Source organism: Bufo gargarizans, chromosome 5, assembly GCF_014858855.1.
Source record: "Bufo gargarizans isolate SCDJY-AF-19 chromosome 5, ASM1485885v1, whole genome shotgun sequence".
Taxonomy (NCBI): domain Eukaryota; kingdom Metazoa; phylum Chordata; class Amphibia; order Anura; family Bufonidae; genus Bufo; species Bufo gargarizans.
The window spans coordinates 450,560,268-450,578,926 of record NC_058084.1 but is presented as its reverse complement, the minus strand read 5'-3'; the positions used below and the strand labels follow the sequence as shown (position 1 = coordinate 450,578,926).

General features: G+C 44.0%; 1 protein-coding gene across 1 annotated transcript in view; it reads right to left on the bottom strand.

The window, feature by feature from the left end:
- Positions 1–15,185, bottom strand: part of CUBN (cubilin) — a 231,021-nt gene extending 215,836 nt beyond the window's left edge. The window contains 5 exon segments of the mRNA XM_044294650.1: positions 3,023–3,124; positions 4,323–4,361; positions 4,797–4,892; positions 11,536–11,665; positions 15,017–15,185. Coding sequence (XP_044150585.1) covers positions 3,023–3,124; positions 4,323–4,361; positions 4,797–4,892; positions 11,536–11,665; positions 15,017–15,138 — 489 coding nt within the window. The 5' untranslated portion in view covers positions 15,139–15,185.
- Positions 15,186–18,659: the final 3,474 nt, after the last annotated feature.

The window sequence follows — 18,659 nt, the reverse complement described above, 5'->3', positions numbered from 1 at the left end:
TGCTGTATAGTGTGGAGTGCTATACTGCTGTACTGTATAGTGTGAGGGGCTGTATAGTGTGGGGTGCTCTATCATGTACAGTCATGTGAAAAAATTAGGACACCCTTTGAAAGCATGTGGTTTTTTGTAACATTTTTAATAAAAGGTTATTTCATCTCCGTTTCAACAATACAGAGAGATTAAAGTAATCCGACTAAACAAAGAAAACTGAAGAAAAGTCTTTTCAAGATCTTCTGTAAATGTCATTCTACAAAAATGCCTATTCTAACTGAGGAAAAAGATAGGACACCCTTGCCCCTAATAGCGAGTGTTACCTCCTTTGGCTGAAATAACTGCAGTGAGACGGTTCTTGTAGCCATCTACCAGTCTTCGACATCGGTCTGAGGAAATTTTACCCCACTCCTCAATGCAGAACTTTTTCAGCTGTGAGATGTTTGAGGGGTTTCTTGCACGTACAGCCCTTTTCAAGTCACCCCACAGCATCTCAATGGGATTCAAATCTGGACTTTGACTTGGCCATTCCAGGACTCTCCATTTCTTCTTTTTCAGCCAATCTTTGGTTGATTTACTAGTATGTTTTGGGTCATTGTCATGTTGCATGGTCCAGTTCCGCTTCAGCTTTAATTTTCTAACTGATGGTCTCACATGTTCTTCAAGCACCTTCTGATACACAGTAGAATTCATCGTGGATTCTATGATGGTGAGCTGACCAGGTCCTGCTGCAGCAAAGCAGCCCCAAACCATGACACTTCCACCTCCATGCTTCACAGTTGGTATGAGGTTCTTTTCTTGGAATGCTGTGTTTGGTTTACGCCAAACATGTCCTCTGCTGTTGTGTCCAAATAATTCAATTTTGGACTCATCTGTCCAAAGAACATTATTCCAGAAGTCCTGGTCTTTGTCAACTTTATCTCTGGCAAATGTCAGTCTGGCCTCGATGTTTCTCTTGGAAAGCAAAGGTTTCCTCCTTGCACACCTCCCATGCAAGTTAAACTTGTACAGTCTCTTTCTGATTGTAGAGGCATGTACTTCTACATCAACAGTAGCCAGAGCCTGCTGTAGTTCTCGAGATGACACTTTAGGGTTTTTGGAGACCTCTTTTAGCATCTTGCGGTCTGCTCTTGGGGTGAACTTGCTGGGGCGACCAGTCCTGGGCATGTTGGCAGTTGTTTTGAAAGCCCTCCACTTGTAGACTATCTTCCGGACAGTGGAATGGCTGATTTCAAAATCTTTTGAGATCTTTTTAAATCCCTTCCCAGACTCATAGGCTGCTACAATCTTTTTTCTGAAGTCCTCTGACAGCTCTTTTGCTCTCACCATGGTGCTCACTCTCACTTCAACAGTCAGGAGCACACCAAACTAAATGTCTGAGGTTTAAATAGGGCAAGCCTCATTCAACATGCAGAGTAACGATCTACTAATTATGTGCACCTGGTGTGATATACCTGTGTGAGATCTGAGCCAATTTAAGAGGGAATACATGTGAGGGTGTCCTATCTTTTTCCTCAGTTAGAATAGGCATTTTTGTAGAATGACATTTACAGAAGATCTTGAAAAGACTTTTCTTCAGTTTTCTTTGTTTAGTTGGATTACTTTAATCTCTCTGTATTGTTGAAACGGAGATGAAATAACCTTTTATTAAAAATGTTACAAAAAACCACATGCTTTCAAAGGGTGTCCTAATTTTTTCACATGACTGTATAGTTTGGGGTGCTGTATACGGTGAGGTGCTATACTGCTCTACTGTATACTGTGAGGTGTTGTATACTGTGGGGTTCTGTATACTGTGGGCTGCTATACTGCTCTACTATATACTGTGGGGTACTGTATAGTGTTGGGTGCTATACTGCACACTGTGTGGTGCTGTATACTATAGGGTGCTATACTGCATACTGTGGGGTGCTGGGGTGCACTGTAACACTAGGGTGAGCCGAGCCCTGGTCTCCCTCCTGCAGAGCGGTGCCCAGCTGCCCAGAGCACTGTTCCTGAACCGCTGGAATCTTCAGAACTGGAAGTATTTACATTCACTGGACTCTACCAGATGTGTGGATTTTTTGTGTGTGTGTTGTGGTGGAGGACGTGATTGCCTGCTAGGGTGTGGGAAGGCGGGATCCAGGGGGCCCAAGTACGTTTTTGCCCAGGGTCCAATCAATATTAAAGACGGCCCTGTGTGCTGAGGTCATCATGTGAATAAATAATAATGTAACAATGATGTAATGTATGAAAAGACATTGGTGTCTATTTGAATGATATGCAGTGAGCCCCTGAGGAGCCGGTGCAGAGGAAATTTAGTTTTGAAGAATGAGACCAAGAGTGAACATACAGTATAGGAGTCTCTTTTTCCTAAGTGCAATGTATAACTTCAGGTACTTTCAATAGCAGCGGATTCAAAGTGACTGTTCTGGCACCAGTAAGGAGTATGAGACAGGTTGGATGGATACAACTTAGCACTTGTGAGTATAGGTGTTCACTTTGAGGTCTAGACTTGAGCTTTAACTGGCCTAGTACTATTATAGGTGATGGGTGTCTGAGCCATAGTCCCTCACCTTACTTGTTTCTCAAGTATTTGTTTGAGGCTCACTCAAGTAGGTTTATCTGGAGAAATTCTACCAGGAGCAGGAGCTCTGATATGTGCTTCCTCTCCTCTCTGTATCTAAACAGTAACTCCCGTCCTGGCAGGAAGCAGAAACAGCCCACACCTACCAAGAAGGAAGGAACAGGGTGGTTAGACCTGTTCCTGCCAACCATATTTCCTACTAGAACTTACTGCCAAAACATAAAATTCCAATACATAACAATACATAACTATATAAAATACATCTGCAGATACCCCCAGATCTGGGGTACTGCAGATACGGCTTCATCATCTGGGGTATAAGAATCTATTGTTCGAGAGAAATGTTACCATTGCCATGTTTGCCTGAATTTTCTGCTCTGTCATTTGTCTTAAATACACACAACTGCCTTTCCAAGAAGAAATGTCCCAAGAATTTTTTTAATTTGACACCGGTTTGGTCATTACCTGCCAGTTACTGGAGCACAGACAAAAGAAGGAATCCAAGAGATTGAGGCACGTTCCGGAATACTGGCAGGGATTACTATTGCACGCCTTCCGGCTGATTTTCTGTAATAAAAAAATAAAAGTAAGTTTGCTTCTCTGACATGCTAGAAGGAGAGGTAGAATAATACATAATAATATGGGGATTCTCTAGGGAGGCCATATTGGATGCACACATTTCCTTCCTGTATCGTTGCTTCTTTATGGCAGTTGCAATGGATGGGAGTTTATGGTCAGAGAGCAATACTGCCCCCCCCCCCCTCCTCCAGTCTATTGGAGCAACAGGTACCAGTGGCTCCTGATGTAGTAGAGAAGACCCTTTATTCCAATGGGCACCGTGTACAGTAATAATACATTCCCCCTGCAATAGCCTCATGTACGTAATTTCTACCTGATTTCTACATATCACATAGAAAACAGATAATGGACCAAGATCGTTGTATTGATCCGTCACCTGCTCTATGAATGCATCTGATGCTTATTCCGACCTAAACTCTGATATGGCCATCATTAGTACCAAGGCAGAACCTGCTTTCATTGCTTAATGCTATTCTTTGCCATTGATGGCAGCATCAGAGTTCTCAGGAGGGCTGGAGAAGACCTACTGCCATTAGGCATAGTATGGAGACATACAGGACCAAGACCAAGTGTCATGGTGTATAGTACCATTAGATGCCATGGCTGTTCCCATCTAGTATTGGTGGAGGGCACATTGACCAGCCTTTGGTATGTCCAGAACATTGTGGAACCAGTCTTATGAGATGTGGTGTTCCAACAAGATAACGTTCACACACACACTGCCTACACTACACAATATGCTCTGTAGGACATCCATCAGCTCTCTTGGCCAGCTTGATCACTAGATCTCCCACCCATCGAGACTGTTTGGGACTGGTTTGGTTGAAGGATCTCCCATGCACAGCAACCAGCAACCACCTTGGCTGAACTACGGGTCCAAGATGAAAGAGCTTTGAATGACATATCTTAGGAGGATATCCAGCATCTGTATGACCATCACAATGCCAGAGTGGCCGCCTATATCACAGCAAGGGGAGATGCCACCCATTATTAATGTGACCCTGCTTTATCATATACCCTGCTGCAGAACCCAAAATAAAGGGGGCACCGCCTTGTGTGATCACTGATGGAGAACCACTAGCAGTTTATACTTTGTCAGTCTCAGCTCAATCACATTAGGTTTTCCAGATTATTTTTAATTTTTTTCATTTTCCAGTAGTGTCGTTTACGCTCATTAATATCTTACCTCTTGCAGTTGTTGAACTCGATTTTCAATATCAATTAACTAGGGGAAAAAAATTAACAGGTGATGAGAGTAATGCATGCAAAAGGACAGAGGCTTTATTATTGATGGCTATCCTCAATGTGTTCCCATCCCCAGGACCCCCATAGATCAACAGAATGAGGATGCACCAGCTTTGGCCCCTTCATTGCAGTACTTGCTAAATTTTTCGCCTTCTACTGAAGCTTCGTTTCATTCACTTGACTTGGAGACATACAGAGTTACAATAAGACCCATAAACTTGTATGGATGCTTGTGTCTATGTAGAGCTCAGAGCTTGCATGAAACCCTAAAATACTTTTATGAATATGGCCTTTGTCCCTTGCAAGATTAAAGCTCGATGCAGTAAAGGTATACAATGCAAGGAATGGGAAGCTTTTGAATTATATTAACCACATAACATCAATTGTCAAAGCAACATCAGTAATAACCACGCACCTTGCTGTCGAGTCGAGCAATTTGGTTTGTAACAGTCTGATTATTTCCAAGAACACTGACTTTTAATGCAGCAATTTCTTCTTTATTTTTATGTATCTAGAAATAAAAGTGAATAGTATTAGGAGTTTTGCAAAAAAAATCACAAAAAATGTATCCATACTATAAAAAAGAAAAGAAAAATAGATTAGTGGTCGCCAGACAGCTCTGGTTCTGCTTATCTCCAGACAGACAGCATAAAAAAATTGCATTGTGCAACTCTATATGAGCCCGATAATGGCTTCATACAAAAATGAGCCATAATACGGTCATGTGTATGAGGCCCAAGCGTCCATGGTGTCCTCAACCTTCAAAATGTTCAGAAAATTGGGAGATATGGACAGCTGAAAATCCTTCCCCACAGATCACATCACTTCAAGAAGGCTTCTTTGCCTATGTTGATTGTTAAAGGGAACCCATCATGTTGTGATGTCCTATCTGCAGGCAGCATGTTATGGACCAGGAGAAGCTGAGCAGATTGATATATTGTTTTGTGGTAAAATATTCTGTGTAACTTGTAGTTTCATCATTTAAATCTCTGATCTTTCACTGCTTAGGAGTCCAATGGGCGGTCCTATCAGTGATTGACAGGCAACGCTATATGCACAGTCATACAGGGAATGCTGTCTATCACTGATACCACCTCCTCCTTGACTCCAATGCAGAGAAAGAGCAGAGATGAGAGTCTCTTCTCATAGACCATGCATCAATCTGCTCAGCTTCTCCTGCTCTGCATTTCATGGTGACAGGTTCACCTTAAAGGGACATTTCCATCAATTTTTGTATCACTTATTAATAGCCTATTTGTGAATACTTTATGTAGTTCTTTTTATAAAAAACAGCTGGAGGTTTTCTGGATATAATTTTTTAAGGTCACTCTATGTATTCTACAGTACTTCCTTTCCTCGCTCTTTACAGCTTACCTAAACTTACAAACTTTGCATTAATCAATAGTACACTCGGTGTATATCAGTAATAACACTATATTTCTGTCCATTATATGACTTGTATCTGAGATTGGTTTTGGCAGTTTACCCCTCTGTATGATATATCTTTAGTTTGTGTTTTCCCAGAGATTGTGGGTGGAGACAAGCTCCCATACACTGCCCACAGAAAGTAGAGGAGAATCTGCCTGCTAACCTTCTCTTACTCAGAAGCAGCCCCAGGATCATGGAGGACATTACAGAGAGGTACTGACCTGCATGGATGTGAATATAGTACTTGGGCTGAGACAGAAACTGTTCATGCAATCTCTCTGTGACTGTCTTAAAGTTCCTGCTCACCTTCCCCCTTCCCCTCTCCATAAACTTGTACGGACATGTATAATCTGATCCTTCAGTCAGCTCCTCCATCTTAGTTGGTTTCAAGAGAAATTTCATAGAGAAAAGCATTTAGCAAGAGGGGGGAGGGCAAACAGCTGATAACAGAAGGACTAGACATTTCTCTCTGATAAGATATATTACAAAGTGTCTTGATGCTTTGTGCAAAGTTGTGTGAAATGTTAGGTTGTGTCCACATCTGCATTTGGTAAATCCAGTAGTCTGTTCTGGAAGAGGAGCAGACTACAAGAATTACCAAACCCAGCATAGCCAGACACCCTCGGAAGCCTAGTGGATCCCTATTCACTATAATGGTAACCATTAGCTGTCCGGCGAGAATGCTGACTTTCTGACGGAAAAAAATGCTGCATGCTGCATGCTGCAGTATTTTTCCAGCAGAAACCTGCCAGGAACACAATGGATTCCATGTAGTGAATGGGGATCCTAATATCCCCCGACCTGGATCTGGCTATCCCGGATACGATAAAACCAGCAGTCTGCTTCTCTGCTAAGGATGGAGGGGATAATGGGAGGGTTATTTTGTATGTAATTTTCAATGGAACAGTACTGCCAAAATGAAAAAGAAAAACAGCCAAGTCTAAAAAAAAATACGTTTTCTATGAAAATTGAGTTAAAAAAATACTCTTTTCTAATGTAAGTGTCCCTTTAAGGAACGTGTCTGGGAGGAGAGGACTGCAGCCTTCTCCATACCTGTCAAAGGGAAGTGATAAAAACAATTAAGACAGAGATATTTATATAATCATTAGTGGCAGCCATATCTCTGTCCTCCATGATAACAGTATCTGGCATTATGGTGCCCGTTTCTTTCCATGCTGCCAGCTGATAGAGGCGTCTACATGTAAAAGTGATGCAAGGTTGGTTACAGTATTATAAACTATGGGACAATATCTGCAGAAAGACTGGTTCAGTAAAACAGCTGTGTGTCAGCAGGTTACATTATAAGTAAATGTTTCACCTAAATAATGATAGCAAGTAAAGAGCTTGAAAACTGTGCGGAATCCACAGTAACACCATTTACAGTACCACTATAACAGAGTCAAGAACAGAACCACCATAACAAAGGCACCTACACAACTGCCAAAATGGAGGAAACTACAGAGCCACTATTGAGCCAACCACAGAACCACCATAACAGAGCCAACCACAGAACCACCATAACAGAGCCAATCACAGAACCATCATAACAGAGCCAACTACAATGGTACCATAATGAAGCCATCTACAGTACCACTATAACAGAGTCAATAACAGTGCTAACGTAACAGAGGCAACTATAGAACCACTATAATAGAGCCGGCCACAGAACTATCATAGCAGAGCCGACAACAGTAACACCATAGTGAAGGCAACTACAGTATCACCACAAAAGAGTCAACTACAAAACCACCACAACAGGGGAGTCAACTATAGTGGCACCATAATGAAGCCAACCGTACCACTGTACAATAGCCAACCACAGTAGTACTATACTGTGTACTAACCATCATACCAGAGTCAACTACAGTAGTACTATACTGAAGCCAACTAAATTACCACCATAACAGTGTAAACTACAGAACAACATAACAGAGTCAACCATAGTAGCACCATAATGTAGCCAATTACAACATCAGTACGACAGATCCAGGTATAGAGCCATCATAACAGAGCTAACTATTGTAGCACCATAAAGGAGCCAATTACAGAACCACCATCTCAGAGCCAACTACAGTACCACTGTAACATAACCAACTACAGTGCCAACACAGCAGAGCCAACAGCAAAACAACCATAACAGAGCTAGCCGCAGAACCACCATAATAGAGCCAAATATAGCAACACCATAGCAGAGGCAACTACAATTCCACCAAACCAGAGCCAACTACAGTACCATCATAACAGAGCCAACCACAGAACCATCATAACAGAGCCAACCATAGAACCATCATAACAGAGCCAACCACAGAACCATCATAACAGAGCCAACTATGCAACCACCAAAACAGAGCCAACCATAGAACCACCATAATAGAGCTAACTACAGTACCACCAAACCAAAGTCAAACAATGCCATAAAACCAAACCCAACCACCATAACAGAGCCAACAACAGTACCACTGTAACAGAGGCAGACACAGTAGCATCATACCAGAGCCAACCAGAGAACCGCTATAACAAAGCCAACCATAGAACCACGAGAACAGAGCCAACCAGAGTACAGCTAAAAGAGTCGTCCACACTTCCCCCATAACAGTACCAGCCTTGGAACCTCATAGTATCCATAACACTGCCAACCACATTACTCCTACTAGTGGCAGCAATAGTACCACCATAAGAGTTGCCACAACAGTGTCTGATTGAAGCCCATAGAAACCCCCATATAGCAAGCTACAATGCCAAACCCATTGCTCGCTACAATATTAGACGCAGCCCATAGACATACAGTATCTGCTTATGGCAATGACATATACACATAAATATACTTTCACACTAGCGTTCGGGGCTCCGCTTGTGAGTTCCGTTTGAAGGCTCTCACAAGCGGCCCCGAACGGATCCGTCCAGACCTAATGCATTCTGAGTGGATGCGGATCCGCTCAGAATGCATCAGTCTGGCAGCGTTTGGGCTCCGCTCCGCTCAGCAGGCGGACACCTGAACGCTGCTTGCAGCATTCGGGTGTCTAGTGGCGTCGCTAGAGGGGGGCGAGGGGGGGCAATTGCCCCCCCTATGTTGTTCCTTGCCCCCCCAGGTGCCCCCACGCTGATTCCTCCGAGTGAATACTAATGAGCGCTTCCATTATGGAAGCGCTAATTAGTACAGAAGGAGCAGGAAGTGGTGAACGCTCTGTACTCACCACTTCCTGGTCCTCGGCTGTGGGCTGTGCAGGGCTGCGCACAGCGTGAGGTCGCTCTGTGACCTCACGCTGTGCGCGCCAGTTTAGAGCACAGTCGACTGAGGAGGGAGAAAATGGCAGGCGGCGTCCGTCCAGGAGCAGGAGAGGTAAGTGTTTTTTATTTTAATTTTATAAAAAATGTGGCTGCTGGGGGCATTATGGGGGCTAATAGGAGGCATATGGGGCTAATAGGAGGCATATGGGGGCTAATAGGAGGCATATGGGGGCATTTGGAGGCATATGGGGCTAATTGGAGGCATATTTGGGGGCTAATTGGAGGCATATTTGGGGGCTAATTGGAGGCATATGGGGGCATTTGGAGGCATATTTGGGGGCTAATTGGAGGCATATTTGGGGGCTAATAGGAGGCATATGGGGCTAATAGGAGGCATATGGGGCTAATAGGAGGCATATGGGGGCTAATTGGAGGCATATGGGGGCTAATTGGAGGCATATGGGGGCTAATAGGCATATGGGGCTAATAGGAGGCATATGGGGGCTAATTGGAGGCATATGGGGGCTAATTGGAGGCATATGGGGTCTATGGGGCTAATTGGAGGCATATGGGGCTGATTGGGGGCTAATTGGAGGCATATGGGGGCTAATTGGAGGCATATGGGGGCTAATTGGAGGCATATGGGGTCTATGGGGCTAATTGGAGGCATATGGGGTTAATTTGAGGCATATGGGGGCTAATTGGGGGCTAATGGGAGGCATATGGGGGCTAATTGGGGGCTAATTGGAGGCATATGGGGGCTAATTGGAGGCATATGGGGTCTATGGGGCTAATTGGAGGCATATGGGGTTAATTGGAGGCATATGGGGGCTAATTGGAGGCATATGGGGGCTAATTGGAGGCATATAGGGGCTAATTGGAGGCATATAGGGGCTAATTGGGGGCTAATAGGAGGCATATGGGGAATAATTGGGGGATAATTGGAGGCATATGGGGGCTAATTGGAGGCATATGGGGGCTAATTGGAGGCATATGGGGGCTATGGGGCTAATTGGAGGCATATGGGGTTAATTTGAGGCATATGGGGGCTAATTGGTGGCTAATAGGAGGCATATGGGGGCTAATTGGGGGCTAATTGGAGGCATATGGGGGCTAATTGGAGGCATATGGGGTCTATAGGGCTAATTAGAGGCATATGGGGTTAATTGAAGGCATATGGGGCTAATTGGAGGCATATGGGGGCTAATTGGAGGCATATGGGGGCTAATTGGAGGCATATGGGGGCTAATTGGAGGCATATAGGGGCTAATTGGAGGCATATAGGGGCTAATTGGGGGCTAATAGGAGGCATATGGGGGCTAATTGGAGGCATATGGGGGCTAATTGGAGGCATATGGGGGCTAATTGGAGGCATATAGGGGCTAATTGGAGGCATATAGGGGCTAATTGGGGGCTAATAGGAGGCATATGGGGGCTAATTGGAGGCATATGGGGGCTAATTGGAGGCATATGGGGGCTAATTGGAGGCATATTGGGTCTATGGGGCTAATTGGAGGCATATGGGGTTAATTGGAGGCATATGGGGGCTAATTGGGGACTAATAGGAGGCATATGGGGGCTAATTGAAGGCATATGGGGGCTAATTGGAGGCATATGGAGCTAATTGGAGGCATATGGGGGCTAATAAGAGGCATAATGGGGGCTAATTAGAGGCATAATGTGGGCTAATGAGGCATAATGTGGGCTAATGAGGCATAATGGGGGCTAATGGGGCTAATAAGAAGAATAATGGGGGCTAATGAGGCATAAGGGCTTATAATGGGGGCTGATATGGGAGTGATGAGAGGCATAATGAGGGCTAATGAGAGGCATAATGTGTCATCCACAGATCCCCCATAACAGTGTGTCTTCCACAGATCCACCATAACAGTGCGCCTGTGCACTGACGAGAGACAGAAAGAAGGGGAAAGAATCCGCGGAAGCAAGCAGAGGACGGCACAGCAGACGACTCAATAGCTTCTTTTGTAAGTAAATTGTTTTATTATAACTGTATCCCTGCAGACCGCAATTCTCTCGTATTTTGTAATCTTATTTCTATATACTTATTTTGTTTTTGCCCCCCCATTTTTGACTGTGGTATCTTTGTGCCCCCCCTATATATTGTTCCTAGAGTTGCCACTGCGGGTGTCCACCTGGCCGTGCGGAGGCAAACGGATCCGTTCAGAGTTACAATGGAAGTCAATGGGGGTGGATCCGTTCGAAGGTGACACAATATGGTGCATTTTTCAAACGGATCCGCCCTCCATTGACTTTCAATGTAAAGTCTGGACGGATCCGTCTGAATACAAATTGTACTTAGACTTTTTTAGTAAAATATAATGCAGACGGTTCAGTCTGAACGGATACCATCGTTTGCATTATAGGAGCGGATCCGTCTGTACAAATACCAGACGGATCCGCTCCGAACGCAAGTGTGAAAGTAGCCTTATAATTCAGCAGCATTCATGGTAATTAGAAAGTGAACATTATCTCGTTACCTGAGACAGAAGTTCAGTCAGATCGTCATCATTCATTTTAATTTTCCCATAGGAACTGGTTTTGAATTCAATATTTTTCGTTTGGCTTACAGAAAATATTAAATTTCCATTTTCAGAGGACATTCGGGGCCTATAATAGAAGGAATATATAAAATATAAAGTATAATAAACTAAAAGAGATTTTATTATATTGCACTGATCTTTGCTAGAGTTCGGTGAATGGCAAACACAGAGTTACGATCAGAAGAAGAACTTCCAGATTAAACATTGCTTCTGAGGTAATGGAAAATCACACTGAATTCCCCTGCTCTGCTTTGCTGGGATTTGTAGTTCCAGACTAGCTTTACTTAAAGGGCTTGTCTCACATCCGCAAATAGCATTTATCATGTAGAGAAAGTTGATACAAGGCACTTACTAATGTACTGTGATTGTCCATGCCGCCTTTGCTGTCTGGATTCACGCTGGCTCGGTGGTTAGCACTGGTACCTTGCAGGGCTGGGGTCCTAGGTTCAAATCTGACCAAGGACAACATATGCATGGAGTTTGTATGTTCTCCTCATGTTTGCATGGGTTTCCTCCAGGTACTCCGGTTTTCTTTCCACACTCCAAAGGCATACTGATAGGGAGTGTGATCCCCAATGGGTACAGCTTGATGCTACTGTCTGTAAATCGCTGCGGAATATAGTAGTGCTATATACGTGTGTAAAATAAATAAATAAATAAAAATGATGCATTGCTCATTGCCATGGTTACGACCACCCTGCAATCCAACAGCGGTGGCCGTGCTTGCACACTATAGGAAAAAGCACATAGGCTGGTGCTTTTCCCATAGTGTACATGCACAACCACTGCTGCTGGATTGCAAGGTGGTCATAACCATGGAAATGAGTAGTGTAGGGGAAAGCTTGGGATCTAGTGATCACCAGTCAGTGTGGTTTACTATAAGTACAGTGACTGAGTCACACCACACAAAAACAAAGTTTTAGATTTTAGAAAAACTGACTTTTCTAAAATTAGATTAGTGGTACACAAGTCCCTATCAGACTGGAACAGTTTCAATGGAGTCAAGGAGAAATGGGACTACCTAAAAGTGGCACTATTGAAGGCAACAGATAATTGCATTAGGCTTGTCAGTAAAAGCAAAAAAAGGAAGAGACCACTGTGGTACTCAGCAGAAGTGGCCAAAATCATTAAAAACAAAAAGATAGCATTTAGGAATTATAAAAATAAAAAAAAACGAGGATGACAGACAAATTTAAAGGATTAGGCAGAGAGAGGCCAAACAAGTTATAAGAGCTTCTAAAGCACAGGCAGAAGAGAAATTAGCTCAGTCAGTGAAAAAAGGCGATAAGGCATTCTTCAGATACATAAATGAAAAAAGGAAATTAAAACAAGGAATTACCAAATTAAAAACAAAAGAAGGAAGGTATATGGAAGAAGATAAAGAACTAGCTGACTGCCTCAATGAATAGTTCTGTTCAGTTTTTACAAAGGAAAATGAAAGAAAAGGACCTCAGTTAGGGAGAAAGACTAATGAATCTTTTGATGCATGTGTCTTTACAGAGGAAGAGGTTCTAAGTCAGCTGTCTAATATTAATACAAATAAGTCACAGGGGCCTGATGGGATACACCCAAAGCTATTAAAAGAGCTCAGCGGTGAACTAGCAAAACCATTAACAGATTTATTTAACCAATCACTGGCAACAGGAGTCGTCCCAGAAGATTGGAAATTAGCAAATGTTGTGCCCATTCACAAGAAAGGTAGTAGGGAGGAATCGGGCAACTATAGGCCAGTAAGCCTGACATCAATAGTGGGGAAATTAATGGAAACCATACTTAAGGCGAGGATTGTGGAACATCTAAAATCCCATGGATTGAAAGATGAAAAACAGCATGGGTTTACTTCAGGGAGATCATGTAAAACTAATCTTATAGATTTTTTTGATTGGGTGACTAAAATAATAGATGGAGGAGGTGCAGTAGACATCGCTTATCTAGACTTTAGTAAGGCTTTTAATACTGTCCCACATAGAAGGCTTATCAATAAAGTGCAGTCTTTGGGCTTGGACTCCCATATTGTTAAATGGATTAGGCAGTGGCTGAGGGACAGGCAACAGAGGGTTGTAGTCAATGGAGTATATTCAGACCAAGGTCTTGTTACCAGTGGGGTACCTCACGGATCTGTTCTGGGACCCATATTGTTTAATATCTTTATCAGCAAAATTGCAGAAGGCCTCGATGGTAAGGTGTGTCTTTTTGCTGATGACACAAAGATTTGTAACAGGGTTGATGTTGGAGGGATACACCAAATGGAAAAGGACTTAGGAAAACTAGAGGAATGGTCAAAAATCTGGCAACTAAAATTCAATGTTGATAAGTGCAAGATAATGCACCTGGGGCGTAAAAACCCAAGAGCAGAATATAAAATCGGTGATACAGTCCTAACCTCAGTATCTGAGGAAAGGAATTTAGGGATCATTATTTCAGAAGACTTAAAGGTAGGCAGACAATGTCATAGAGCAGCAGGAAATACTAGCAGAATGCTTGGGTGTATAGGGAGAGGCATTACCAGTAGAAAGAGGGAGGCGCTCATGCCGCTCTACAGAGCACTAGTGAGACCTCATTTGGAGTATTGTGCGCAGTACTGGAGACCATATCTCCAGAAGGATATAGATACTCTAGAGAGAGTTCAGAGAAGAGCTACTAAACTGGTACATGGATTGCAGGATAAAACTTACCAGGAAAGGTTAAAGGACCTTAACATGTACAGCTTGGAAGAAAGACGAGACAGAGGGGATATGATAGAAACTTTTAAATACATAAAGGGAATCAACAAGGTAAAGGAGGAGAGAATATTTAAAAGAAGAAAAACTGCTACAAGAGGACATAGTTTTAAATTAGAGGGGCAAAGGTTTAAAAGTAATATCAGGAAGTATTACGTTACTGAGAGGGTAGTGGATGCATGGAATAGCCTTCCTGCAGAAGTGGTAGCTGCAAATACAGTGAGGGAGTTTAAGCATGCATGGGATAGGCATAAGGCCATCCTTCATATAAGATAGGGCCAAGGGCTATTCATAGTATTCAGTATATTGGGCAGACTAGATGGGCCAAATGGTTCTTATCTGCCGACACATTCTATGTTTCTATGTATAATGTGATTGAAAAATGAATCCAGTCAGCAAAGGAAGCAATATGGAGTATCACAATACATTAGTAAGTGCCTTGTATTAACTTTCTCTACATGATAAATGCCATTTGCTGATGTGACAAAACCACTTTAAAGGGCTAGTAAACCTAAAGTCAACAGCTTATGTAAAATAGTGATGATATGATAAATTCAGGACTCCAGATATATTATACCAGTCACCCTTTACCCAGCTGATAACAGAGAACAGTAGATCGTTTATCTGCATGAATGTGCATCTAAGATTTTAGGTGCAGTATTCCTCTGAATAAAATTTACCAAATCTCTACCACTTACTGGTCGGCGTTTGCATCCCTTTTCTGTCTTGTTTTCACAGGTTCTCCCAGTTGACATATTAGTCCAGAAAGTATTATTAATGCGGCTATAAGGTGCCTAGAGATGTGGCCTGGAGATAGCATGGTGCTGCTGGCTCCCTCCAGGCAGAGCTCTCAAAGCAGAAGATGTCTTAGAGGTTTATAGAGAACTGCACTTTGGTCTCTTGGGACCTGTTCATTCCCACAAAACTTGCAGAAAATAGTTAACGCTGGCTCCTGATTCATATTAATTGTTCACCTCAGCTAATGGAAAAGGACAAAGGGCTCGCTGGTTACATTTTACACACCTATGAAGACTTCATGTCTGTTAGCCATCAGCTTTATGACCTTTGCAACACATGAAGAATCCAAGAAGCTTTATAACACTGCATGCATACCTTCCATATCGAAGCGAAGAAGATCCCTATTACTGCATGGTGTAACGGTGCAGTATAGTCCATATTAGATGGCGTTTTTTGTGAAAATACAGTCCTGGATAATAAACAAAGTTGCTCCTTTCTCTCTTTGTCATTTATTCGAATGTATAGCATTTAGAAGGTATTCTGAAAATGTCATAATCCCTGGTGGACTAAGTTAATGAAAGGGTTTATTGTAAATTCCTGGGTGGTCTAGGGAAGTGAAGGGGTCATGGCAAATTCAGGTGCCTCTGTTTCTTGTTTTTTTCTTTAAGAAAAGCTATTCTGAAAATGTCATAATCCCTGGTGGATTAGGTTAATGAAAGGGTTCATTGTAAATTCCCAATTGGTCTAGAGCAGTAAAGGGGTCATGGTAATCTCGTCTTAACTGGGTGAGAGGCCTAGGTCATCATATGCCCATATAGCCTATACTGGGTGGGTTTTATAGAAAATGGGGCCCTGTGTAACGAACAAAGTTACTCTATTTGTCATTCATTAGAATGTATAGCATTTAGAGGTTATTCAGAAAATGTCATAATCCCTGGTGGACTAGGTTAATCAAAGGGTTCACTGTAAATTCCTAGGTGGTCTAGAGCAATAAAGGGGTCATGGCAAATTCAGGATGCCTCTGGGTTGTTGTTTTTTTTTTTTAAAGAAAAGCTATTCTGAAAATGTTATAATCCCTGGCGGACTAGGTTAATGGGGGTTCATTGTAAATTCCTGATTGGTCTAGGGCAGTAAAGGGGTCATGGTAATCCTGGCTTAATTGGGTGAGAGACCTAGGTCAGGATGTGGGGAATACAATATCTCCTCATGGAGAGCGCCTCACCCCGAAAACAGCTGTCTGCAGATGAGGTTCTGGCTTAACTATTATCCAAGTCTCAAGGCCTCTTAAAAGGTTGAACATTGACTTGTAGTATAGCTACCTTACATCTGGTAGCATGCTTGTTAAGAGCTCATTTGTATACCCTCTACCCAGAATTCCAGAGGAGCATGTGTGACCTATAAGACTCCTCATGCCATTTAGGGCGCTCTCCATAAAGAGATAATGTATTCCCCATACCCATGGACAGTCTTTCATCTAAATGTGACACCACATTTTGCCTGAAGTTGGCTTTCCCCAGCAAAATTGGCAGTTTGCCCAGGGTGTCAGGATCCAGACCCATGGCGATTATCTGATTGGGGCAGCCGCGGCTCCAAACTAAAAGATGTAGTTTCTGACAAGACAAAACAATTAACAGAAGGGTCCATTGTTGACGGAAGGTATGTGTCACCGAGGTTCCTGGCCTCGGTGAAGTAAGGGCAGGTATTTTCAGGTGTCAGCGGCAGCTAGTGCTGATTGACACTTTGCTATTTTAGTATGGCTGTAAATAGCTGATCCGGGACGGCTCTTATTGGGAGTAATCAAAGTGCTCAGTGGCAGTGGCAGCTGAGAGTGATTACCTCTCTGACAGAGGAGCTCTGGCAATCGCTGGTGTGGGAACTGAGGCTTGTGCTGGCGGGCTGAAAAGCTTAGACCTGGGTGTTAGGAGAGCAGGCCACCTAAAGCCTGCATTTGGACTGCTGGAGGCAGAAACACCGAAAAGGTGACGTTGTTTTATGCAAAAACTTTCTACTCGGTGTGGACAAACACCCACCCTGCAAAGAGTGTTTTTTATTTGACCTTATGTGTGAATAAACACGGACATTTGAATTACGAACTTGTACCTTGCCTCTGTGCTGCACCCGCTTATCCCAACTACCAGAGCAAATCCCCACAATTGGAGGAGGATGTGGGCATTGCAGTGAGGCTGGCGTGAAGGCCAAAATATTTGTTTTTTCCGGGCACGGTTGTATGTCTTACATGAAACCAGCAAGATTACAACCCGTGTCCCTTGACAAAATGGAGGCTGTTGTAAAAGCCCTTGTGGAAGCTAACCTGCAACAGCGGGATGTCAATAAGCAACAGCAGGAAACAGACCAGCTGCTGTTACAACATGTGATGGCTGTACAAGCAGCAGGAGCATCCCAGAGCATCCACGATGCTCGGAAAGCGGTCCGTGTGGTGATTCCCAAGATGACCCCCTCAGTCGACGTCGATACCAATTTGGCGATCTTCAAGAAGGTAGCCAATAGAGAGATGCTACCCCGGGAGCAATAGGCTGAGTTCATCGCTCCGTTCCTGGCGTCTGGACCCCAGCAGGTGTATTTTGACTTACCGGATGATCAAGCGGCTGATTACCCGACAGTAAAGGGTGAGATCCTGGCAAGACTGGGGGTGAATGTATTAGTCCGGGCCCAGCAGATGCATCAGTGGGCGTTTAACCCGGCTGAGCCCGCGAGGCCCCAGTATTATACCCTATTACACCTGTTGTAAAAATGGCTGCATCCAGACGTGCTGAGTCCCACTGCTATGTTGGACCGTCTGTTGGCTGATGTGTTCTGGAGGGCTTTGCCGTAACCCCTCCAGCACTGGATTTGCCAGGTGTCTCCTGTTAATGCCCTTGAGATGGTGGACCTGATGGAACGCTATGAGGCTACGAGGAATTTGAAAGGGGGTTCGTTTGGGAGGGGGCAGCCAAACCCCAGCAATCTCCATCGCAGACCCAGAGACTTACCTACGGTACACCCCGTGCCTACCAAGTCCGCCCGGGGTGTACCCCCCATAGACCCGGCTCCAAAAGTATGCTGGCGGTGTCAGGAGCCTGACCATGTAAGGGCCGATTGTCCCCATCGGGGCGAACCCATGGAGACTAACTATGAATACCGCAACTCGTTGTACGCCAGGAAGCTGTGTGCATCAGGTATCCCAGAGACTATAGACAATAATAGCTGTGCCAGGTAGAAGTGGGAGACACTCTGGCAGTGGCTTTGTTGGACTCAGGGAGTCTGGTGTCCCTGGTAACAGCTACCCTGGTGCAGCCCGACGAGTATACTGGCCGAAAAAACGGGGTCGTGTGCATGCATGGAGATTTAAAGGACTATCCCACCGCCCTGGTGTCTCTATCCACGGGAGGCGGCAAGTGGACCCACGAGGTAGCCGTGGCCACCACTTTACCTTATGAACTAATAGTAGGGAGAGACTTTCCAGGCTTCCCGGCCCTGTGGCCTGCTGTGAGAGTTGTTGATGCCCCTGAGTCAGGGGTAACTTCAGCAGAGTGGCCTGGCTCGGGCGGGAGGTCAGAACCTTGGGATGCCGAGGCCGAAGGGCCATCAGTAGGGGTGACTGCC